Source organism: Protomyctophum parallelum, assembly GCF_964188405.1.
Source record: "Protomyctophum parallelum genome assembly, chromosome: 8".
NCBI classification, from domain to species: Eukaryota; Metazoa; Chordata; class Actinopteri; order Myctophiformes; family Myctophidae; genus Protomyctophum; species Protomyctophum parallelum.
In genome coordinates, this window is record NC_139703.1 from 4,890,666 (window position 1) to 4,915,733 (window position 25,068).

At 42.4% G+C, this 25,068-nt stretch overlaps 2 protein-coding genes across 3 annotated transcripts in view; both read right to left on the reverse strand.

Moving 5' to 3' along the window:
* The window catches only part of fer1l4 (fer-1 like family member 4), a gene marked incomplete at its 5' end in the record, with an annotated part of 45,706 nt that extends 41,400 nt beyond the window's left edge, over nucleotides 1-4,306 (reverse strand). Inside the window, 3 exons of the mRNA XM_083770830.1 lie at nucleotides 220-308; nucleotides 1,789-1,844; nucleotides 4,228-4,306. Of these exons, the coding sequence (XP_083626956.1) occupies nucleotides 220-308; nucleotides 1,789-1,844; nucleotides 4,228-4,306 (224 nt within the window). The remainder of the gene's footprint in view (nucleotides 1-219; nucleotides 309-1,788; nucleotides 1,845-4,227) is intronic.
* An 841-nt stretch (nucleotides 4,307-5,147) lies between these two features.
* On the reverse strand, nucleotides 5,148-24,033 carry cpne1 (copine I). Of its 2 annotated transcripts, none has more exons than XM_083770805.1 (16): nucleotides 23,967-24,033; nucleotides 20,940-21,065; nucleotides 17,302-17,481; nucleotides 16,803-16,877; nucleotides 15,229-15,300; nucleotides 14,973-15,056; nucleotides 13,941-14,030; nucleotides 13,467-13,565; nucleotides 11,294-11,380; nucleotides 10,881-10,940; nucleotides 10,579-10,712; nucleotides 9,557-9,611; nucleotides 9,395-9,449; nucleotides 7,867-8,000; nucleotides 7,480-7,716; nucleotides 5,148-7,014 (listed from the first exon to the last, which is right to left on the reverse strand). In XM_083770805.1, exons 2-16 carry the CDS (start codon nucleotides 21,063-21,065, stop codon nucleotides 6,913-6,915), a joined length of 1,590 nt encoding a protein of 529 aa, XP_083626931.1. In that variant the 5' UTR covers nucleotides 23,967-24,033; the 3' UTR covers nucleotides 5,148-6,912. The 2 variants fall into 2 exon arrangements, with proteins under 2 accessions (XP_083626931.1, XP_083626932.1); XM_083770806.1 differs by lacking the exon at nucleotides 13,467-13,565 and adding an exon at nucleotides 13,610-13,705.
* Nucleotides 24,034-25,068: the final 1,035 nt, after the last annotated feature.

Here is a 25,068-nt window from a genome sequence, read left to right on the forward strand (position 1 = left end):
ATAGTTGTACGCGTGCATCACGCAAAGAAAATAGCTGTTCTGCAAGCTCACAACACGAATTAAGGTAAAAAGGTATAGTAAGTATAGTGTGTGTGTGTGTGTGTGTGTGTGTGTGTGTGTGTGTGTGTGTGTGTGTGTGTGTGTGTGTGTGTGTGTGTGTGTGTGTGTGTGTGTGTGTGTGTGTGTGTGTGTGTGTGTGTGTGTGTGTGTGTGTGTTACCTGTTGGAGAACACCTTGCTACAGTTGTAGACACTGACAGTCAGGACTTCATTGCTGATCAGTTTACCATAATGAGGCCAGCGGAAGTACTGTGCACGCGCACACGCACACGCACACGCACGCACGCACGCACGCACGCACGCACGCACGCACGCACGCACGCACGCACGCACGCACGCACGCACGCACGCACGCACACACACACACACACACACACACACACACACACACACACACACACACACACACACACACACACACACACATTTCCTGTTATCCAAAGTGCTCTGTCATTCTTTATATTATGTGGACATATTAGCCAAAACATTACAGAGCAGCCTCTGTCAGAGTAATGTAAACTGTTCAACAGTACACATTCTTTGTATTGTATTTGTAACAGGCTGATTCTCAGTCCCACAGAAGGTGCATATTCTGCGGTGAATCTAATATACTCGTGTTTATCTATGCAGATGCTGTAATTGGGAAGCTGAACAGAGCTCTGATTGATTGCTTTGGGGGGAGCATCTTTGGTGTTGCTAAATGCTTTGTGATTGGCTGACTGCTTAGCCAGGGGTGGAGTCAGGAGTCTATATAAAGGGGAAATGGTTCAGTAGAGACTGTACTGCCATGGGGAGAGGTTGACACCAGTACCTCTCTGTTTAAGTTATGTTGAGTTCTGTTTGAGTTATTTCTGTTCGTCAGTTATTTCACTTATGTTGTCCAGGCATTAAACTTTATGTCTCACCTGCAAGTCTGCCTCATGTGCAGTATGTCAATGTAAAGGTTTTATTACTGACAAACAGCCGGTCTACAATCCCACTTGGTAACGAATGTTCCATTGGGAATCACTGCGGAAATAGTTTCAACAGCTGAGGTGCAAACTTTTACCTACTTACAAAACACTGTGTGTGTGTGTGTGTGTGTGTGTGTGTGTGTGTGTGTGTGTGTGTGTGTGTGTGTGTGTGTGTGTGTGTGTGTGTGTGTGTGTGTGTGTGTGTGTGTGTGTGTGTGTGTGTGTGTGGGTGTGGAAGGAGTGGTGGTTTCTGGATGTTATCAGTTCCATTAAAACAGCTTCAATCTGAACAGAACAAATACTTCCTTATTGACAGCAGCTACCTAATGCACTGATCTAGGATCAGTCACTATACAGATATACATACATAATACTGCATTGTACAAGATTAGTAGATTACTAATACTATAGTTTTGAATTTGTGTTTAACTCTTAGAAAAAGGCAGATGCACACCTCAACGGTTGGTGAGGTGCATAGGAGTAGCCGAGTAGGACAAGTCTGTCTAACGACCGGAATGTCGACTCAATAAAGAGCTACTTTATATTTATAGCAATTTCCAGGTAGTGTACAGACAGCGTGCATAGCAATTTCTTTGATTTTATTATCAGATCCCCTTCAGAATTTTTGTTTAAAAAAAAAGAAGAAAAAAAGTCACTATACTAGTTATATACACTCACTGGCCACTTTATTAAACGCTTGATTCAAATGTCTTATGTTGTCAGTCAATCACATCGCAGCAACACAATGCATTTAGGCCTGTAGACATGCTGCTCACCTCGTTAAATACAGCCACGTTCTCACACTGGAGGATCCTGGTTTTATGAGTGAACCCTGCAGACCGACAGGCAGACAGACAGGGGCAGGCAGGTGGACAGGCAGACAGACAGGTGGACAGGCAGACAGACAGGGGCAGGCAGGTGGACACACAGGCAGACAGACAGGTGGACAGGCAGACAGACAGGGGCAGGCAGGTGGACACACAGGCAGACAGACAGGTGGACAGGCAGACAGACAGGGGCAGGCAGGCAGACAGACAGACAGACATGTGGACAGGCAGCAGGCAGGCAGACAGACAGACAGACAGACAGACAGACAGACAGACAGACAGACAGACAGTTGTTATACTGTTGTATGTTATACTGCAGTTCATCTTCACAACATTTCACATGCCTGTTTCATGAATTTACAAATATGAAATTTGTATTTACATCAAAAAGGTATTATGTGGCCCAGGCTGTAGCGTAACGGTCTGGGCACCGGACTGGTAATCCAGTCGCAGTGTGCCGCGGGTTCGACTCCCGGACCCGACACGGCCTTTACTGCATGTCATCCCCCCATCTCTCTCCCGTTTCCTGTCAGCCTACTGTCTGTCCCTTCAAAAATCAATAAAAGGCGTAAGCCGCAAAAAAATATCTTAAAAAAAAAAAAAAAAAAAAGGTATTATGTTGCTGAACATCACTGGTTTGTTCAGTTGTCAGCTATAAACCATTGAACTTCAAACTGCTTTTAAACCTGGTGCTGGTGACTTATATTGTCCTTAATGTTAAACTCATTGAAAACACCTCCCTTCTTCTGGAGACTGGAGAAAATAAAAACTGTCTGGGCCAGATGCACATGAAAGCCAGAGCAGATGTAAAAAGGTCCCCAGAAGTGTTTTAAATTGAAATTCCCCTTTAAATGGGGACAATAAATACTGTATATATATTATTTTTTTGTTGCAAAAGGCGATGCACACCTCAGAAGGCATGTGTCTGTCCTGATGAAGGTCTAAGCGACCGAAACCTTCGACCTAATAAAGAGCAACATTTTGACACGTGACGGTGTCTGACAGTGTGTGGGACCTTTTCTTTGTTTTTCAAAGTTACCCTTGAGAATAAATAAATAAATTGGACAATAAATAAAAACAGTTGCATATTGTGATCGTTGAGAAGGAGGTGCAGATGGAGGTTTGCAGGAAGTTTGTATATTCTGCGATTCTTTGTTGAATAAGTAAGTAAATAAGCCTTGCCGAGCCATGAGGCCCATAGGGCAGGAGCCTATCTCCTGTTTCTGTAGCGTGAGGCAGCTAGTATGTCGTAGTTGACATGTTGAATACATGGGACCAACATGGACATAAGCTACCAAGCTTTTTTGTATTATCCTTTTGACAAATGTGTGCAAATATGTCTGTATGCATCTTTTTGTCAAAGGAATCGATCAATGAATCATTCACGATTAAAGCACATTAAAGTAGAGTTTGGTGGTAGGGAGGTAATAACCACGGCTTGACAATTAAATGTAACAGTAGCTGGGAGTTGCTCAACAAACACTCTAGTCTACAAAGTTACTGACAATGTACTCTCTCTACGTAGACACATCTGGTTTGTGTTGCAACATACCGGTACTGTTAGATGCTGCTGTGACCAATGACTAATGCAGTCTGAATTAATTATCTACAGTAAATCTATAGAGAATCAAAATAGTTAACTCAGTGAATCAACATCATATGGCTCTGAGCGTATCAATTCCTTTTATCAATGGCGTCATGCTTTCCTGACAGTCTTTGAAATTAATGATGTCATGCGTCTGTTCTTGGGGACGCCGTTGTGAGCTTGTAGATCGGCTATTTTCGGCGACCAAGTACAAAGGTCAAGTTTAAAAAGTATGATTTAAGTGGAAAAACGTCTGAAAATACAAATGAATATTAAACAGATCAATAGAAGACAATTTGTAAACAAGCAAAAACACAATGTACACATTGATGAGGGATGTCAAGCAAATCTATTAAGCCATCTATGAATAAATAGCAGTAGTGCTGCTTCCTCTCATTTTACACTTCAGCTATTCAAAAATAGCAGATCCACAAGGTCACAACCTTTGCTGAATGTTCACCTGACATGCCCAGTATAGCGACGCTATGGGTTCATGACTGTGTGCATGCCATGCATGTTATGTGTAAGATGGTAAATGGTGCATTGTTATAGCGTCTTCATCCAAAGCACTGACAATGTGCATTACATTTAACACACACACACACACACACACACACGGCTCAAAACAATGCAAGGTACCAACCTGCTCATCAGGAGCAGTTAGGGGTTCGGTGTCTTGCTTGAGGACACTTCCACACTAAGCTGGGGATCGAACTGGGAAACTTCTCATTCCCAAAGGGGCTCCTGAACCACTGCTACCCAGTGTGTATGCGTGTGTGTGTGTGTGTGTGACTGTTACTCACCTCTGAGAGTCAGCTCTACCTTGCGGTCGTAGCGTCCAGGGAGATTGGATATTCTCTTCAGGTTGACGCTGATAGACATGATGTCTGTCTGTCTGTGTTACATGATGTCTAGAGCATCATCAGAACACAAACCTGCCTGTACCGCCGCGCTTTGACCAATCTGGGTGTGTTATCCAAATAAACAGCTTAATAAATTATAATGTGAAGGGTCGCACATATAAATTAAATGATTGTTGTTGCATAATGTCTCAAGGTGAGGAAGGTGACAGACATGTTTCAGCCATCCATCCTTCATCAGTGTGTCTTCAGAGAACTCTGCTTCCCCGGGTTCTGCTGTTCAATACTGAACCGCTTTCAGATGGACTGTGTGAAGGTGTGTGTGCATGTGTGTGTGTGTATGTGTGCATGTGTGTACGTAAAGGTGTGATTGGTCTCTCTTACTCTTTTGGGTGGAGTCAAACAGGAGCAGTTGAAGAAACCTACCTCAGTGTGTGTGTGTGAGTCAGTAAGTGTGTGTTTATCTAGTGGGCTCAAAGATGTGTGGATGCAAACATACAGAGCAGAGGCTTGTTAAGTGCTACAGTGTCTCCTGTCAGGTGTTCATGAAGGCAAATAACAGTTGCTCAACTAGTTTTACTTACATGTGCACGCACGCACGCACGTACACACACACACACACACACACACACACACACACACACACACACACACACACACAGGAATCCTCTTTTCTCTGTAAATATACCTTGATTCTATTGAGCTTTATATATCAGTCTTTTTTCTTTTTTGTCTCCCTAGTATAAGTGTATATATGTATGTATGTTGCAGTTTGTTGTATGTAAACATGAAAGACATGTATGTCTTTCATGTTTGTCATGTCAAAAAAATTATAATAATAAAAAGTCCAAGATGTATTTTGGATTTTCATATTTTAATATGATCCGATTACACTGCAGTCAGGTCATGGTCAGGTAATGTAATGGCACTTTGACTTTTTCATTTATATAAAAATCCCTTTGAACTTTCCAGCATCAATTGTTTCCAGCATTTCAAGCATATATATATATATAGAGAGAGAGAGCGAGAGAGAGAGATTAGAGATGACAGTGCAAAGGTTCAAGTGCAAGGTATTGGTCAACTACTGTAGTTAGAATATAAAGCTTTAGATAGGTTCTGCATAGAATTAGTTTTGCATAGAGCTACTATGTTAATATTGAGGTACACAGAATGGAAAGGAGCGAGTAAACATGTTACATACTGTATCAAAGACACATTAAAGAAATCAATAAGCACTCAACTGATTGAACGTGAAAAGTATAACATTGGTCACTGTGTGCGTGTGTGTGTGTGCGTGCGTAAACATGCAAACTGACTAAAATGTCACTAAAACAAAACCTTATTTTAGAAAAAAAAAAAGGCTGACAAAAGTAACCAGTTGTACATTAACCCAAATCACTGATTGGCCATTTCTGGCAAAGAGATCTGGTGTAGATGGAACAAAGTGGTCCACGTAGTTGCAACTCAACTCAAGAATGGATTTAAGTGGTTAACAGTGTGTGTGTGTGTGTGTGTGTGTGTGTGTGTGTGTGTGGTACTATATAAAAAGAACATGTGCTCTTGAGGGAAAGTGTCACTCTCAAGGCAAAGGGAACTTTCAGATGGGTATCGATTAACGCAGACGTTGTCGCCTGGATCAACGACAGGTCTGCTCATGAGGGTCTGGATCAACGACAGGTCTGCTCATGAGGGTCTGGATCAACGACAGGTCTGCTCATGAGGGTCTGGATCAACGACAGGTCTGCTCATGAGGGTCTGGATCAACGACAGGTCTGCTCATGAGGAGTGCGACAACGCAAGCGTAAAAAAACCCAGCTCAACACAATCCAGGTCTAGTTAGTCATGTTAGCATGTGCACAAAATGAGCATGCGCGCGACTCATGGGGCCGTGCTTACGCAAATACGCTTGCGTTGTCGCCCCTCGACTTCTCCGTGCGTACAAAAGAAATACGCAGGTCTCATTGAAAATGAATTACTAGACGCGGTTAATCGCTGCCCATCTGAACCTCAAGCAACATTTTACAGCTAAGGTTAGCTTTAGGGATAAGGTTTCTACACAGTGGGAGTGTGACGGAATAAACAATCAAAAAATGCATCTGTGAATATTTCACACCAAACTCTTAATGTGGTGATGCCTCAGTCATACTGATTGATGCTTTAAAAAATAAATGACATTGCTTTAAGTGCCCTGTACACAAAGAAGGTTTGTTATGTTACAAGAAAACCCATGTGTCTGCAGTGACACTGCGTTGTACGCTGTTTTGTGTTGCAGCACGCGCGTGTGTGTGTAGTCTTCGTCTTGTTCTTCTTCTAATGTGTGTGTGTAACTTGGGTACAACTTCTCAAATGTATAATAGATGACACAAACAGTGGATTCAATGAATGTGAATCAATCACACAGATTAAAACACTCCCATTGCATAAAGACCTTTAGGATTAATATGTGTGCATGCATCATACATACTTCAAGACAGGGATTAGCTGGGGAAATACCAGGAAGCAAAGTTGACATCCTGGTTGGCTGTCAGCTAGCAGTAGCAGTGGTATTAATTGAATAATATGGAGTGTGATAGTGGCACATTGTTGACAGTTGATGAGGGAATGTTGCTTTGCGTTTGGGGGCGTGGTTTAGGCCTTGGTGGGCGGGTCCAGGCCTTTCATCTTGAAATAGGACACCACCTGCTTGGGCACCTCGGCTAACACGCTCCGAGCCAACGCCTCTTTGGGAGCCTGCAGACAGAAATAATAATAACGTTAAATAACCACTATTACAGTACAGACAGACAGGTTACATTATATATATATATATTTGTACACACCTTTGTAGACACCAACAAGCTTGGCTAATTGGCCTCACATAATTGTCCTCAAATGTCTATTTCTCAAATTCTAAAACATACTTGTGTGACAGTTGGCACTCGCAAGCATAAGGACTATGCTGCACTACTCAGTTCACACGGGTGTGATTCTTTCCATACAATGAGAATTGTATGGATTTGGGAGACTGTTCTCATCTTATTGCAGATACGCCTCTGAGTCTCGGTAGGGGACAAACTGGACGATGTCCCTGCTGACAGACTTACATCAATGAAGTCTCGCTAGGGGACAAACTGGACGATGTCCCTGCTGACAGACTTACATTAATGAAGTCTCGGTAGGGGACAAACTGGACGATGTCCCTGCTGACAGACTTACATTAATGAAGTCTCGGTAGGGGACAAACTGGACGATGTCCCTGCTGACAGACTCTCCGCTCTGGGACTTGAGGACGCCGTCGTCTCCGTCCAGAAGCTCCATGGCTTTGAAGTCGGCCGGGCCCACGCCCACGATGATGATGGACAGAGGCAGGCGGGACGCCCGTACCACCGCGTCCCTGGTCTGGTCCAAGTCTGTGATCTCCCCGTCCGTTAGAATGAGCAGCACGAAGTACTGCTGCTCGCACGCACAGGCACACAGACACACAGACATAGACCCAATAAGCGTGTGATGGCTTTATCAATCATATCAGAAAGTGTGTATGTGTGGGAAGTTTTTCATATAAAATGATCATGAAAAAATGAGAGAGAGAGAGAGCGTGCGTACCGAGGCAGTTTTGCTCTGGGCAGCAGAAGCTGCTATTCCAGCCACATGGTTGATGAGGGGAGAGAAGTTGGTTGGTCCAGACAGCCTGATCTGAGGAAGAACTGCACGGTACGCATCCACTATGCCCTGGATACCTGTCACACACCACCCCACGCACACACACACACACACACACACACACACACACACACACACACACACACACACACACACACACACACACACACACACACACACACACACACACACACACACACACACACACACACAAGTATAAATCGGACATAACTAACCCCCTAATCAGACATAACTAACCTCCTAATCACGAAATGTAATCTCTATAATGTATAATCTGATCTGGTTTTCCTAATTGTTAACCGTGAGCATCTTTTTGTCTTGTGAGGGTCTATTTCTCTTTCAACTACTCTACACCTGTCCTGAACAGTGAACACACACGGCTGGCACCGCTCAAAAACATTACAATAAATATGGAGAAATGGAGATACGAGGTTTCTGCCCGACAGCGACGATATGTTGCTTGCTTGACCACAAATGTTAAGAATGTTATTTAGATAGCATGTTGTTTAGACCAGGGCTTCTCAAAGTGGGTGCTGTGACGCAGGTCCAGGGGTGCCTCAGAATACTTCATATTTGGAATGTCACTTCAGTTTAACCTCTTAAGACTCTCTATACTTAAAGGTATATTCAGTGATTTCACTTAATTCAAATATCACTTATTTTTTTGTTTTGTCGTGATAATCCTCTCTACTATAGAGTGTTGCCTACCATATAAGGAGTTCCTCCCTGTCCCCAGTTAACCCCTGGGGGTCAAAACACCTTAGGTTTCGTTTTTGGCTCTCTATCCTGATTGGATGAAAGGCTTTGGGTCCCAACAAAAACGAAACCTAAGGTTTTTTGAGTGAAATCACTGAATATACCTTTAAAGCACACAGTACACCAAGTCTCTTCACCAAAAATAGCAGATGGGCTATGTTTGGTGAATGTTCCCGGCTTCCCCTCCACATAGGAATGCTGGGGTTAAAGGAACTACAACATGCATTTTAAAACTGTTTTTAATATTTAATATCATATTGTGCATGTTCTTCATACGTATTTCTAATGGTTTGAGACTAAATCACCACTCTGATATAACCAGTCCATGTCATTTCTGTCTGGCTTCTAAAGGAGTTTCATGTTGTAAAATGTGTAAAAGTTGTTTTCACTCTGTCCGAATAATAAATAAAAAAGAATCTCTCCAGATTTCCTTGTGACATACTGTACCTTTAGGGGAAAGATTTACATATTTATGTACCATTAATATGACAAAAGGTGCTATAAAGTGCTATAAACAATGTAATTCAGAGGTGCCGTGGATGAGGTTATTTACAGGGGTGACCTGAGCCAAAACAACATTGAGAATCCCTGGTTTAGACAGATACTAGGATTGATGTTTACTGTGTGTGTGCGCACACGTGCGTGCGTGCGTGCGTGCGTGCGTGTGTGTGTGTGTGCGCGTGTGCGCGTGTACCTGCACAGTTTGGGTTGCTGGGGTTGAAGTTGAGAGCGAACTCATGATGGGCAGCCTGAAGAAAGCATAAAAACACACAACACACAAGACAGATTGGTTCAGATAAATAGAGCTGATTTGTGATTGGCAGAATTTAACAGAGCAGTTTTGTGATTGGCTGACCTTGAAATCTGGAGGCAGCTTGGCTCCGAATCCAAAAGCTGGGAAGAACTTATCACTGGGGGGGGATTGAGAGAGAGAGAGAGAGAGAGAGAGAGAGAGAGGACATTAATTCATGTTATGTAATCTCTACTTTGTCTGTGCCGATGGTGGTAGCATACGCACACCTAAGGAATGCCACGCGTCCACTAACTCTACGGTGATTGTTTCCTTTCCAGGTTAATCAGGAAGGTGGGGGCTTTTTTTATGAGCACAGTGTTCACTGGCATTAGCTCAGACCCCTTAGCTATCATTACAACCAGTTACGTGTGCTCAGCGATGCGGTACAAACTCACAAATTATTTACGATCGTTGAGTGCGCGGCGGCTCACCCATGGACAGCCTCGAACCTTAGAGATACAGCGCTTTGAAAATCCTGTTATAATGGAGGCTCGATGGAGCTGGATTTTAAAACCCCATAGCTGGTGGGGACGGAGGCTCTGCATATTAACGGGAGCAATGCTAAAAGGTAAATAGACGGTTGCTACTTTCATATATGGAGTATACAGTTGTCTACGAACATACGCGCAACCTAGCTACGTTTATAAACGTAGAGAGCAGCGAAAAAGTGCCATTTTTGAGGCGCTAGCCCCTCCTAATGCCCAGCTTTCCGGGTTTGTGTAAACACAAACATTGAAGACAAAAGTAAAGACGGAAAAGTGAGGACGCAAATTGTGATTGGCCAGAATGAGATGATGTATAATGATGAGAACGCCTCTCACTTCACACGGGTGTGATTTTTTTCTCACTTCACTACAAAGTCTGGCCAGGGTCCTAGTTGACTCACATTCACAAACATCACCAATTACGTAGGAAAGTCAGGAAGTTACTTGAGTTTTACACCCCACCCACACCCACACCCACATTTGTGCCCCTTGGAAATAGGAAATCTTCCAGACTGAGAAGTTAAGTGAGCGGAAAAAAGAAAAAGAAAATGCAGAAGGTAGCAGTGTGGATTCCAGGCTACAGAAATGTATAGTACTAACGTGTCATAGTCCTGGATGACCAAGCCCACAGACCAGGTGGCTTTCAGGTACTGGTTCAGACCATCAGTACTCATGTAGTGCAGCGAGTCGGGAGAGCGAGGGTCTCCATTAGACCCTGTGAAGTCTATACCCACCTACACACACACACACACACACACACACACAATGTATTAGTTGCTGGTAGGGCTGAACGAATGATAGACAAAATTGCATATCTTGATATTTATGCAAAATATCTCAGATGATTGAGATAAATAGAGATTTTTAATTGTATTTTCAGTCGATGACAACAAACTACGTACTGTGAAGTTGATCTGACAGCCTCCCATCACATAGTCCAGGAAACTGTACTGAGTCGCCAGCTGTATGCACGTCGCACGCACACCAAACAAATTTCATACAATCGGGAAGGAAACGTATTTATTAGCTTCAATTTTAGTGTTCCAATTAAAAAATGTCTGGTCATTTCTGGTTCTTCACTTTCAAATTTCACTTGTTTGTCCTGTATCCTGACCTGGAAATGTATTTTCTGTTTACTAGAGAGCCATAGAGAAACGGAGACCTCCGTTAAACAAGCACTCTATAGCAATGATTGCTCTCATATTATAGAGCTATCAGTACTGCACTTATTTTAACAAAAAACAAATCACATGCACATTAAGACCGTTATTAACACTGTGGAACATTGGGTAATGTAGTCCTAATGCAGTCCTACCTTGCAGCTCTTGGCGATGACCACCCCAGAGTTCTTGTAGCTCTTCTTCTTCTTCTGTTTGTCAGTGTTGATGCATTCAAACTCCACCTGGAGAGACAGCAGCAGAGAACATGTTACTGCATGTACCAGACAGTGTGGAGCAGCAGAGAACATGTTACTGCATGTACCAGACAGTGTGGAGCAGCAGAGAACATGTTACTGCATGTACCAGACAGTATGGAGCAGCAGAGAACATGTTACTGCATGTACCAGACAGTATGGAGCAGCAGAGAACATGTTACTGCATGTACCAGACAGTATGGAGCAGCAGAGAACATGTTACTGCATGTACCAGACAGTGTGGAGCAGCAGAGAACATGTTACTGCATGTACCAGACAGTATGGAGCAGCAGAGAACATGTTACTGCATGTACCAGACAGTATGGAGCAGCAGAGAACATGTTACTGCATGTACCAGACAGTATGGAGCAGCAGAGAACATGTTACTGCATGTACCAGACAGTATGGAGCAGCAGAGAACATGTTACTGCATGTACCAGACAGTGTGGAGCAGCAGAGAACATGTTACTGCATGTACCAGACAGTATGGAGCAGCAGAGAACATGTTACTGCATGTACCAGACAGTATGGAGCAGCAGAGAACATGTTACTGCATGTACCAGACAGTATGAAGCAGCAGAGAACATGTTACTGCATGTACCAGACAGTATGGAGCAGCAGAGAACATGTTACTGCATGTACCAGACAGTGTGGAGCAGCAGAGAACATGTTACTGCATGTACCAGACAGTGTGGAGCAGCAGAGAACATTGTTACTGCATGTACCAGACAGTGTCGACTGGCTAGAGTTGACATGACATTAACTTGTCCTTCCAGTTGTTTTGGAGAGCGGTTGTTTTGGTTCACATCTACAACATGAAGATCAGCTAAGCTGTTGAATAATTTTAGTACTATATTATTGATATTTTGATAGCAATATTTTTGTATTCAAAACAAATACGGAATACCTTTCACTTGTTACACAGTGAGTAATTGTATGTGGCATAGCATGGGGAATCCAAGCTAATTCCTGGAAAGTTAGCATGCTATAATGGAAGCCATTGTTCTAGCAATACAAAATAAAACCTGCCTAATGATGATGTCGCTGGTAGGTGGGTTTGTCAACTGTCCACAGGCCTCCTCTGAGACACAGACAAAAATAATGGTACCATAATATATCATGAGCATTAGTGAATTATATGAAGATAGGTTGAAAATAAGTCGTCCTTTAAGTAAAAGACAATATGTGTGATGCTTGTAGATAGGCTATTTTTGAATAGACAGACAAATAAAATAGGTAAGTATAAGTATACACGAGTAAAGAAGAACCTCAAAATTGTGCTTAAAGGACAACTTTAGTTTTTTTCAACCAAGGTTCATGTTTTAGGTTGTTATTAGAGAAAGTAAAACGTGAGAGTAATGTTTTTTTCATTTGCTGCTTTCTTTCGTTTTAGGGATTTTAGCTGTTTTTGAAAGGGGGGCGGGGGCATTCGAGCATAGGGCTAAATATGTATTTCTTTACAAAACTTTATAGGGATTTATTTTTGTATTCATTACTATAGTCCTACTAGACCCCAAGAAATTACATGTGGCCACAAAAGATCACAGGATCTACTGAATGTGTCAAACTGACATATTGAGCCTATACACACAGTGTTGCTTCCCCCCAGTAGGCTACCTTCACATTCAGTAGATCCTGTGATCTTTTGTGGCCAGATGTAATTTCTTGCCGTCTAGTAGGACTATAGTAATTAATAAAAAAAAGAAATCGCTATAAAATGTTGCAAAAAAAGACATATTTAGCCCCATGCTCGAATGCCCCCGCCCCCCTGTCAAAAACAGCTAAAATCCCTAAAACAAAAGAAAGCAGCAAATGAAAAAGAATTAACACTCATCTTTTACTTTCTCTAATAACAACCTAAAACATGAACCTTGGTTGAAAAAAACTAAAGTTGTCCTTTAAGTACACTACTTGAGTAACGTATAGCCTATAGAATAGGATATAACCTCAATCAGCCAATCACAGCGATTGGGGCGGCGTCTTGAAGACAACATGGCTTGGGAATCGCATACATGCAAAATAATCAGAAGCTAGGAACAGGAAGCAGGAAGAAGAAGGCAGTTAGTGACCTCACCGGAGAGCCATGTGCAGCTTTCTGCAGCCCAGAGACGTTAGTAGAAAAAGAGCCGATCAGATCATGAGAACCATCGTTGTCATAATCTGAACACTGAACCTAGAGAGGAGAGGAGAGCAGAGGAGAGCAGAGAGGAGACATACCACTTTGTTGTTATTCTGGAGAAGCTGGTTGGTTGTACAGCTGAACTGTCCTATCTCATCTGAACTGGTGTCTTCATCTTTATCATAACACACTACCTGAAGTGTGCACATACGCGCACACACAAACAAACACACAAACAAATTAACAAACGAGACGATGCTTCTGAACATCAATGTACAAGTTAAGCAATAGAACATGTATTGCTAGTTCGACCCATTCTACACTTTCATCACATTAAACACAACTGAAATCAGTCATGGCGACTGTGTGTGTACGTACATACATACATACGTACGTAAACACTCCTGTGTGTGTGGTGTGTGTATGTACCTTAATAGGTGTGTCCAGGTCAGAGCTACAGAAGGTCTGCAGAGGAACAGTGAACTTCTTCCATGATGGAGACAAGTTGTTCTTCACCACCTACAACACCATCATCATCATCATACACTGAACAATTTTAGAAATTTAAGGATATACTTCTACCTCTACTGTATGAGTACATTGTTCACCAAGGAAAGCCAAAGCTCACGATTTATGTAATAACACTGTACGGTCCCAATATCACGCCAGTCTTGAGTGCTGCTCACACTGTGCGTCCTGTCGTCCCCATTCAGCCTTACTTTCAAATGTTCAAGAAAGAATCATTCCCTGCCAACGTTTGTCTCTTTCATGTTTGTTTTGAAAGTGAGATACAGGCACTGTCTCTACCATTGACAGTGAGAGAGAGAAAAGTCTGATCTAATTGTATTAAACAATGACTAATCATATCACCAATATTAACCTACACCTCTACAACAGTAGTTCTCACGTTGTTTAACTTGTTTTACATCGATTCACGGAGTTAAAAGGTTAAAGTCCTACTATTTGTCACATGCATTGCTGTATGAGATTTGTTCTCCACATTTGGCCCATCTCTTGGAGCGGTGAGCCACAACCATGCTTGGGAATCATTTGTAGTTGATCTAACCCCCCTAAACCTGCTGAGTGCCAAGCAGGGAGGCATCGGGTACCATTTTTACAGTCTTTGATCTGACCCGGCCAGGGATCGAACCCGACCTCCCAGTTTCAGGACGGCACTCTAACCACAAGGGCACTTTCGCCTAGTTTTTATTTGTCGACACAAATGTCAATATATTTAGTCATAGTTTTTGTCATCATCTTCTTCTTTTTTGTCAAGTAAAAAGGTTAGTCGACCAACATTTTATCATCATATTTTTGGTCAGCAAAATTAACACTTTCTGTCTCATAGTAACAAATGAAAGGAATGGAAGCAGTGCCTGATGCAGCAAGGGTCAGTGGAGGAAAGAGTTTGTCTTTGTTATTGAGCTTCCCAACATTCTACAGTATGTTGGAGTGAGTTACCTCTGTCCTGTAGACCAGAGTCCACTTTCCTCCGTCTCCTTGCTTGAAAAACTCCAGGAACGGATCCGACTTCCCAAACATATCCTACACACATGCACGCACACGCGCACACGCACACACACACACACACACACACACACACACACACACACACACACACACACACACACACACACACACACACACGTACACAAATTAGCTAACATGCTTGATGAAGAGAGGAAAGGAGAGGAGGGGAGGGGAGGATAGTGTTTACCTTCTTATCGAGTCCTTTGGCCTCCATCTCCAAAACAATCGCTCTCTTATCTTTCACCTCCTCTGCTGTAATCTACACACACACAAAACATAGTGTAAACATTTTCACTATGCCTGTAATACCAAATGTAACCAGCTGGTGTCGCACTTGACTAAGGAATATGTGAGACCATGAACATGTTTGCTGTTAGACTGTGAGGAGATGAGTTATCAGACCTAAAGCAAGCAGAGAGGTTAGGAAATGATAGGAATCACTCATTTAATAAGGCTGTTTTTTTTACACAGCTGAAGTGTCTTGGTGACAGCTGACAGTAGACCAGAATCCCTGACACTGTCGTCACTTGGTCTGTAGTCTATCCAGATTCCAGACGGACAGTTTGACTAAGAGTTTTTAAATACTTCTGCTTAACAGCACTGAAAATGTAAAGAAAATAAAGCATATGTCCCATGTCCCTACACAAACACACACTTCCATTTTGCCTTTGCAGTCATGCACATACAGTAAGTCCTACAGTCAAATTTGTACTACCCAGAATTATCTAGCTAGCTGCTGAGGAAGGAAATTCAAAAAGTACATTTTAATTATATGTTAAAATATGCTTGTTTATCTTAATATTCCTACTTTCTTTATTTATGTAGTCGGGACAGTGTATATTGATGAACATTACATTAAAAATGCAGTGTAAATATACCAGATTTAGCAAAACATGCTAATTCCCATCTGCAGTCCCCAGACATCAAACATCAAACAATACAAACAGCACTGACATACAGGACATAGTATACAAATACCTAGTACATTTCAAATGTAAGAATACAAAATAAGAAAAGATTAAACTATTATTAGGGTAGGTTTACTACTCTATTTTGTATTAAGCGTCATACATGATCACAAGACTGGTTATTTTTTAACCATTGTTTCAATTGTCCTTTAAAAGCTGTGAGGCCTGGGCCATGGCTCAGTGGTCCAGGCACCAGGCACTGCCAGGCTGGTAATCCAGTCTGGCAGTGTGCCGCGGGTTCGACTCCCGATGGCCTTTACTGCAAGTCTTCCCCCCCCATCTCTCTCCCCATTTCCTGCCAGCCTACTGTCTGTCCCTCCATAAAATAAAGGTGAAAGCCACAAAAAAAACATTTAAAAAGAAAGTGGGGATTTCCCTCAGTGTGAGAGGGAGCTCATTCCAGTATTGACAACCTTTTATGGACAGTACATTTTGACTGAAGGTAGACTTTCTGCCATGGACCTCACAGTCACCCCTGGATGCAGACCTGGTGTCATACCCACTGTCTCTCTTTTTATCTATACATTCCTTGAGAGGAGGAGGAGCTAAATCATTTTGACATTTATAGATAAAACAGGCACTCTTGAACTTTCTAGTTTTCAAAATTCAAAAGATTATATTATATGTACATATCTTCCTATTATGGTGATGTAAGGGTAGGAAAAACTGTGAACATCTTTGAATACAAACTATAGCAGGGATGAAAAAGTGTTTACACACACAAACTATCTCGCAGGCACACACACACACACACACACACACACACACACACACACACACACACACAGTGTACCGTGATTGTTCCCTTGCCAGCAGGTTTGTCCTTCTTCAGCTGAAGAGGTCTGGTGAGTGTTTTACTGGAAACTATCTGAGAGACGGACAGAGAGAGATAATTTTTTACATCAATATTAAAAACCCATTGTAGATGAATTGAACTAAATTAAAAAGTTCAAAATGAATTAGAGGTTTACATATAAAGTATAGCAGGGCTAAATTGTTCAGGGGGGCACATTGTCAGAAACCCAAGGAAGCCCCCCCCCATTTTAAATTTTTGATCAGAAAGGTAAAGGTTTTCACCTGACAGTGAATAGAATAGAATAGACTTTTATTTGTCATTGCACACAAAGCATACACTGAGCATACAACGACATTTCTAGGGAGCTCCCACATAACCGTAGTACATAAAAACACTAACATAACACGTAACATACAACACAGAGTAAAGTGCATGGTGAATACAAATGAATACAGTTCCCACTTCCACTACGTCAGCGTTTGGTTTGATTGGTTACCTGTCCCAGGGTTAGCTCCACCCCTCCCAGGAAGTCGTCATCAGAGAGGTCAGTTGACTTGTTGTCGATGTCGTAGATGGCCAGTTTGAGTTTCTGGACCGTTTCAAAGGCATACTGAACGGTCAGCCTGTTGCTGAAGTCTGGAGAGTTACTGTTCTTTATTCTCTCTGTACGCCCCAGCTAGACAGACAGACGGGGAGAGAGAGAGAGAGAGAGAGAGAGAGAGAGAGAGAGAGAGAGAGAGAGAGAGAGAGAGAGAGAGAGAGGTAGATGTACTGTATGTTTGAGTTAAATCCCCCCCCCCCCGACCCCAACCCCCTAATGACTAAAACTATACCTAGATATACTGACAATTTTGTCAACAAATAAAAACCAGAGAAAATGTCAGGGAGTGGACAAGAGATCCAGTACAACTAAGACACAATTCATTTGTAGATCTGCTATTTTCTGCACACAGAAGATTATATATATATATATATTATAAATATAATAAGTTTTGTCAACAAAATCAACTGTAGATTTAGTCGACTAAAACTCTAAAATATGATAAAAACGAAATGGAATTATATTCAAAAGACTATTACAAAAACTAAATAAAAAGTTGTTAACTTGTAGATCTGTTCTTTTGGTTTTGGCAAGGACACCATTTCCCAAACCTTTTTGGCCATGCACCCCCTGTTACCTCCCGACATAGCTGATGCACCCCCCACATGGAAATATAAATTGCATAAGCTACTGTATATAGAGACATATTTCCTATTTATCTACATATATGCACATATATGAACCAGAATATGGCATATATATGCAGCATAGGCTATATTCTGCATATACTTTCCATATATTGGCATAATTTGTTAATATATTTAAAATAAAGCCATAGCACCACCATTAGCCTTTCCATGTCAAGTACCCCCTAGAAGGCGCTCGCGCACCACAAGCTGTGCACGCACCACAGTTTGGGAACCACTGTGCTAGAGTGTAAAGAAAACAGGTTTTAATCTATCTATGTATCTATCTATCTAGAGACGAAAGCTCATCTGAAACAATAAATAAGTATTTCATGTAGAGTTATATCATGCAGCCGTACGGTATTATCCACTAACATTGAATCAGGACAACTGGCAAATCATCACCCATTTAGGACTGAGGTCCATTCTAAAAACGCATTCTAAATCCTTTCTTAAGAAAAACTTCTAATATTAAAAAATTACAAAAATGTTATGCTGCTATATACTGTACATAGCAACAAGAACCCCAAAAGGGGTTTCCGTCCTGAATGGGTTAACCACTTCATCTTAACCAGACCCTATGTACAGTATGTAAAGAGCGGTGTTGCCAGATTATGCGAGAAAAACATCAACCTCGTCTACGAAAAACAAGTTCAAACGACTAGTATGATCTCTCTCACTCACACTCACACACACATACACACACACACTTTGAAATTTTGAAAATATACAATCTACAAGGAGGTCTACCGCAGTACCAAAGGCAAGACCACCAGAATTAATCTGAACTGCTTCCATCGTGACTACGATCAGAAATGTTGAGCATGGCCTGGACACGACGTGTCACCAAGCAGGCCTGACACACTGGCACAGTGGAACACGTTCCACTTTGTGTTCACTTAGGGTACAGCGTGACACACCAGAGCCTGATTCTGCCTACGCGGTGGATTCTGCCAATGCTTTAGTTTAGCGCCTGAGTATCTGGCAGCCCACTCAGTGAGTGGGCAGAGTCTATTGTCTGGAGCCAGGCTACCAATGCTTTTCAAACAGAAAGGAACGGAAAGCTGTGCAAAGGCAACAAAACGCTCCGTTCTCATTGAAGGCATTGGCAGAATCTGTGCATACTAGGCCTATATATATGTGTACTGTATATATAATGTAGATATATACAGTAGATATATTGTATCGGTATGTAGATATATTGTGCTTGTAAGTACACACACACACACACACACACACACACACACACACACACACACACACACACACACACACACACACACACACACACACACACACACACACACACACACACACACACACACACACACACACACACACACACACACACACACACACACAGTATCAGATAAACCTTGATGATTAAAAGAGCAGCTGCTGAGGTCAAATATTTGGATGTGTTACACTTTGTAAACAACACAAGTAGGACACTCTCCCTCTTCCACTAGCGAGTCTATCATTGACATCTGATATCCTTGTCGTAACCCAGTTATTTTTCATATTTGATGTGTAGGGCTAGCAGCCAGAAGCAGCTGCTGTAGCAGCCTACTACATTTGTGTTATACAACAAGCACACTTCTACTGTACCTCTGGTGCTAGTGGAACAACACTCTGCTCTCTATATGAGTCATTGTCACTTGTCAGTGACAGGAAATGTAGCTTCACATAGCGGTCTCTCTGGCAGTCTCTCTACTTCTCACATTCTATTGAACTTCACCTCAAAAGGACCACTTCACACCAATTGTCAACGTATATTCCATATAATTGGTCCTGGACTAATGCTCACGATTGGTCCTGGACTAATGCTCATGATAATATGACACGATTCCGGTCTGCTCACTCCGAGTAGTCCACAGCCCTCATCTGACAGCCCCCTCTGACACGAGAGTGAGTAGTAGACAGAAATGGTGTCATCTTATAATGAGCATCAGTGAGGACCATTTATATGAAGAAAGATAGGTTGGTAATAGGTATCACCAACCTATTACCGTTAGCCGATATTTTATTTTATCATCTTTTTTAGTAAAGCCTGAAAAAGCCTTCTATGATGATGAAGGCTGCAGATTCTATCAGTGTTTTCTGGGGAAGCTTTCAAAAGGATCAACACATTGGAAACTTGGAACATTTAAATAATACTACATTCAAGCAGTATATGGGCCAACATTTCAATAGCAGTGCATCCCTAGTTTTGGAATAAAGAGGCATTGCTTTTTCAAATTCAGTGTTTATATGTCCTTTTCAGAATGGACATAAAATTGTTATTAATATTAATATTTTGTAATACAGAATGAGATCAAATAGTCTAGACATCGGCTAATATCAGTTATCAGCCACAACAGCAATTATTACATCGGATATTGATATCGGTCAGAAATGTTATATTGCCCATCCCTAAAAATCACACCTGTGTGAAGTGAGTGGTGCAACTCCGTGTGGGGACCCCGGAAGTTACAGAACCACGGCCAGGGTGCCGGCCCGGTTCCGGCGAGCCACCCCACGTCCGAAACGGTAGGGAAATGAGAGTTACCATGTGGGGGTCTCCAGAGGTCCCCGGAACACCCAGACCCCCAGGTACGCCCATAGGGGGCCGGGCCGATTCCGGCGAGCCGCCCCGCGTCCGAAACGGTTTAAAAATGACAGAGTTACCGTGTGGGGGTCCCTCTACCCTCTACTGTACTGTACTATACTGGCACACCCATGAAAAACAACCATGCTATTTTCGTGCTCAGACCCAGGCACGCACCCAGGGCAGCCACCCACACACATAGCTCCGTAAGGGACCACTCAAAAATAGGTGCACCGTGAAGGAATGTGTGCGCACTCGCGCACACACGCGCGCACACACACAGACACACACACACACACACACACACACACAGCTTGTACCTCTTCCCATTTGTCTCCAGCACTCTGCAGCAGAACACACAGAGGGTCCGAATCGGAGCCAACATCCTTATCCAACAGATTGGAACAGGAGACGGTCAACTCTACCTCACTGACACAGTCTGTCATCTACACACAGAGAGAGAGAGAGAGAGAAACAGACAGAGTTAGTTCATTCATTACACAATAATGTGATGACTCACAGCTGTAGCCTGTGCCCTGTAACCACATGAACCCTAGCGTCTGTATTCTAGGGGGAACACAGCAGCAAAACAAAATCGTCTAAAGAATGCATTAGAGTCGAGCCACTGCCAGTGCTTGTGTGCGCACACACGACGACTGCATGCGTGTGTGCGTGCGTAACAGATTGATGCAGTTAACTTTCAAATGTCCAACATGTGCATCCCAGTCTAGAAACACCAGTGGGAAACACTAACTAAGTATATGGTACTGTACAGGGAGACCAACAACGAGGTGGGGAAGACAGGCAGTTAACCATGTGCTCCATGAGCTAAGCCACTACCTCTAAAGTGGAGATCCTTTCAGGAGTTCTACTCCCCAGCTAAATTAGGTAAAGCATCAACCACTTTATCCCTATTTTATACTCTGGCTGTTCGAATATAGCCGATCTACAAGCTCACAAAAAATCTTGACTCAATCATTGTGAAACATTTGGTATAATTTTGAAATGGTTGAACACCACAAATCTTTTTGTGACTTCCTGGAACAAAATATTTTTCAAAGGGGGGGTCTGCGGCCAAATGCATTAAAGTCACCCAAAAAACGACTTATCATAGGCTCGTGTGACCAGACATGAATATGCCAGTGCAAAGAAAATAATTGGCCTTACCACGCAGTGATATAGTCTGGCCACGCGTCGCTATTGAATTCATGGAGATTTTTTGTTTTTGTCGTATTCCTAAACCAATAATTCGATAGCCTACTGAGTATCCTATTGACCGATGACCCGTCATCAAATTATTGGCTCAGGAATGCGACAAAATAAATAAATAAATCTCTGTGAATTCAAGGCTTCATTGGGTATTTAAGAAAATAAGTAATTTTTTGGGTGAACTACTCTATGTAGAAGACAATTGCTATAGTTGCAGTCCTACCTGGAGCGCCATGGTGGAACGGCTGATGCTTCCAAGAGGATTAAGAGCCGTAAATCTCAGGGATTTAAATTACCACTTTACTTACCAGCTACACTGACCGGATAACGCTGGTCTCTGAAAAACATGTTCAACTAGATCCAGAGGGTATACTGTTTGGAAACCACTAGTCTACATCAGTGTTTCCCAAGAAACGTTTACATTTTAAGTACCCCGCAATTGTGTGTACAAATGGAACTCCATGGATGATGGACCCTTATTTGTAGTTATGCAGATATAAGGGACTATTTGGTTCCTATCTATCAATTTTACCTGGGACCCTGTGTGTTGTGAATTGTGATTTGTGTTCATGAATGTTTTGGCATGTCATATGTTGTACCTGTACAGCCTTAACACTGTGGAACCCCTTCAAGGACACCTGAAAGTAAACCCACCTACTGTAAGAATCACCGATACAGTATACAGTATGACACTATTGACAGTGGCAGGGGCGGTATTGCAGTCGCTGTACCGCACTGTTGTAACGAAAAGAGAGTTGAGCCAGAAGGCAAAGCTCTCTGTCTACCGAGCAATCTTCATGTGGGTCAGGTCATGACCGAAAGAATAAGGTCGTGAATACAAGCGGCCGAAATGAGTTTTCTTCGACGGGTGGCTGGCATCTCCCTTAGAGATAAGGTGAGAAGTTCAGTTGCTGTTTCTTCGCCTGGAAAGGAGCCAGCTTAGGTGGTTTGGGCATCTGGTTAGGATGCCTCTTGTGCGTCTCCCTAGGGAGGTCCTCGAGGCACGTCCCACTGGGAGGAGACGCCGGGGCAGACCAAGGCGCAGTTGGAGGAAACACATCGACTCACTGGCCTTGGAACGTCTCGGGATCCCCCAGGAGGAAGTCACTAATGTTGCTCTGGAGAGGGAAGTCTGCAACACTCTGGTGGAGTTGTTGCCCCCGCGACCTGACTACGGATAAGCGGTTGATGGATGGATGGACATGGTTGATGGATGGATGGACACAAATACTAGATTGTGAGGAAGTCATCATTTATGGCCCTCCATAGCTTCCCTGTCTGCTAGTTTGCACACTATAGTAGGAAACTTGTTTTATTGGACCCCTAGTTGAATTTTAACAAACAAGATTGTAGTGTTGTTAAGGGTTTTTATCACATAACCACCACAGTCAAAGGACACGATTCACTTTTGTTTACAGATTAGTTGCTATATTTTTGAAAAGATTAATTAACTCCACAACAATACAACTCTGATGGTAACTTTTAACTATTTTATCATTATTTAATTTACATTCATTCAGATTTTGTTTTTATTTTATTTCATGAATGTGAGCCAAATAGGCCTACACGTGCCTAATACAATTGTAACAAATTGTTTCAAAACATATGGGTAACAACCACTAACCAGTCATTATGGGCATAAACTAGCCATGATTCATCCAGGGCTAGGCATAGACCAGAATAAGTTATGGGCAGGGTACATTGTGTCTGATGATAATGATGTACGGTGCATGTTTCTGACCAGCATTTTCCAAAGCATACATGTATTCTTTTATTGGAAAGAAATACCCAATTTACGAGGTGCTCTCAATGTTTAGGTGCTGACCACATGGACGGACCTGTATACTCTCTGATCTAACTCCACTTCAATGTGTGTGTAGCGTAAGCGTTACATTCCGTCACATAAATAATGTAACTTGACATTCAGTAGGCTACTGTCTGTAATCAGTAAAACGGAAAATGTAAGTAAAAAAACCACTGCATCATTTTCCTTTTAGGACACGCCCTTATCTGCTGCTTTCTGACCATTAAACACAACACGAACAGTCATAAACATATAATGATTAATGAACATAGAATAGAAGCACAACAAATAATCAAACGTGTGATGTTACGAGTACATAGATTTTAAAGTTTACCTTGTTGTTGAAGTTGAAAGATTCTTTCAGAAAACTCAGCGGAACACAACCACGCAGCAGTTGACGTTGAGGGCGAGGCGGAACCCTCCCTCGACCCATTGGACAAAGCACTGTGGAGACCCGCTGCTATTGGATGAAACTGCCTGTCAGTCACGCCCCACCAAGGATGATGGAAGCCATGGAAGGAGAGGACACATGAGTCATGTTCTGAGTTCTGAGACTGGACCGATTGGAGGTGGAAGTCAAGAAGGTTTTCATGATAACTCATACATCAAGTACTGAAGTACAAGAAGCGACATGCAATTTTGTGAGGTCTACAAAGTAGTGTGCTGCAGCTGCATATAGATATATAAGGAGTGTCTGTCTGTGTGCTGCCCACAATAACAATGATAATATTAAAGACAATCCAACACAAGATAAGTCAAGAATAAAACAAACATGAAGAAAGAAGTCTACAGTAAGTATGCACTTCAGCAGCATAGCATATTGGGCAGGGAGAAAGGGTTTGACATGCAGCATGACTGAGACTTAAATGTGGATAAAGGCGGCTTCAGAGAAGAAAAACACGTTTAGGATATAAGGCTGCTGCATATAAATCCATCATTGCATATGGCATCAGGGGGCTCCCTGTGGTACACTCAGCCGAAAGCACAATCTTCCTACAGGTTCCGAGAGTGGCTGTTTCCATACCACACAGTATGCTCTGAGTGCAGCAGTTAGCTGGCCAGCCTTGTGGGGAATCTGAGGATGATGGTGTCGAAGGCCGACCTGTAGTCGATGAATATCAGCCACCGCTTGGCACAAGTTGCTATTTTATTTTTACTGATTATGTATATAGTATACGTATGACTAGCTCTCAATGATGACGTAAGACATACGTATACATATACGTATACATATAGGCTACATATACTATATAGAGTATGTAGTTGTAAATTGATTAGCGGTATACTGTGGTTACTTTGCGCCAAAAACCGTGACAGCTGTCCCGCCATTTGATGTTTATGCAAGAAAACAGCAAATATGTGCCTGGTTTGCTGGGACCAAACGACCACAAATGACCATATTTCTTACGTCATCATTGAGAGCTAGTCATACATAT

What these genes read in the sequence shown, in the direction of transcription:
- cpne1 (XM_083770805.1), bottom strand. Translation starts at nt 21,065, where the DNA reads ATGACAGACTGTGTCAGTGAGGTAGAGTTGACCGTCTCCTGTTCCAAT. An exon ending in TCATCGCCAAGAGCTGCAAG is followed by an intron (nt 10,941 to 11,293) that starts GTAGGACTGCAT and finishes ACGTGCATACAG; the next exon opens with CTGGCGACTCAGTACAGTTT. An exon ending in CCTACCGAGACTTCATTAAT is followed by an intron (nt 7,015 to 7,479) that starts GTAAGTCTGTCA and finishes TTCTGTCTGCAG; the next exon opens with GCTCCCAAAGAGGCGTTGGC.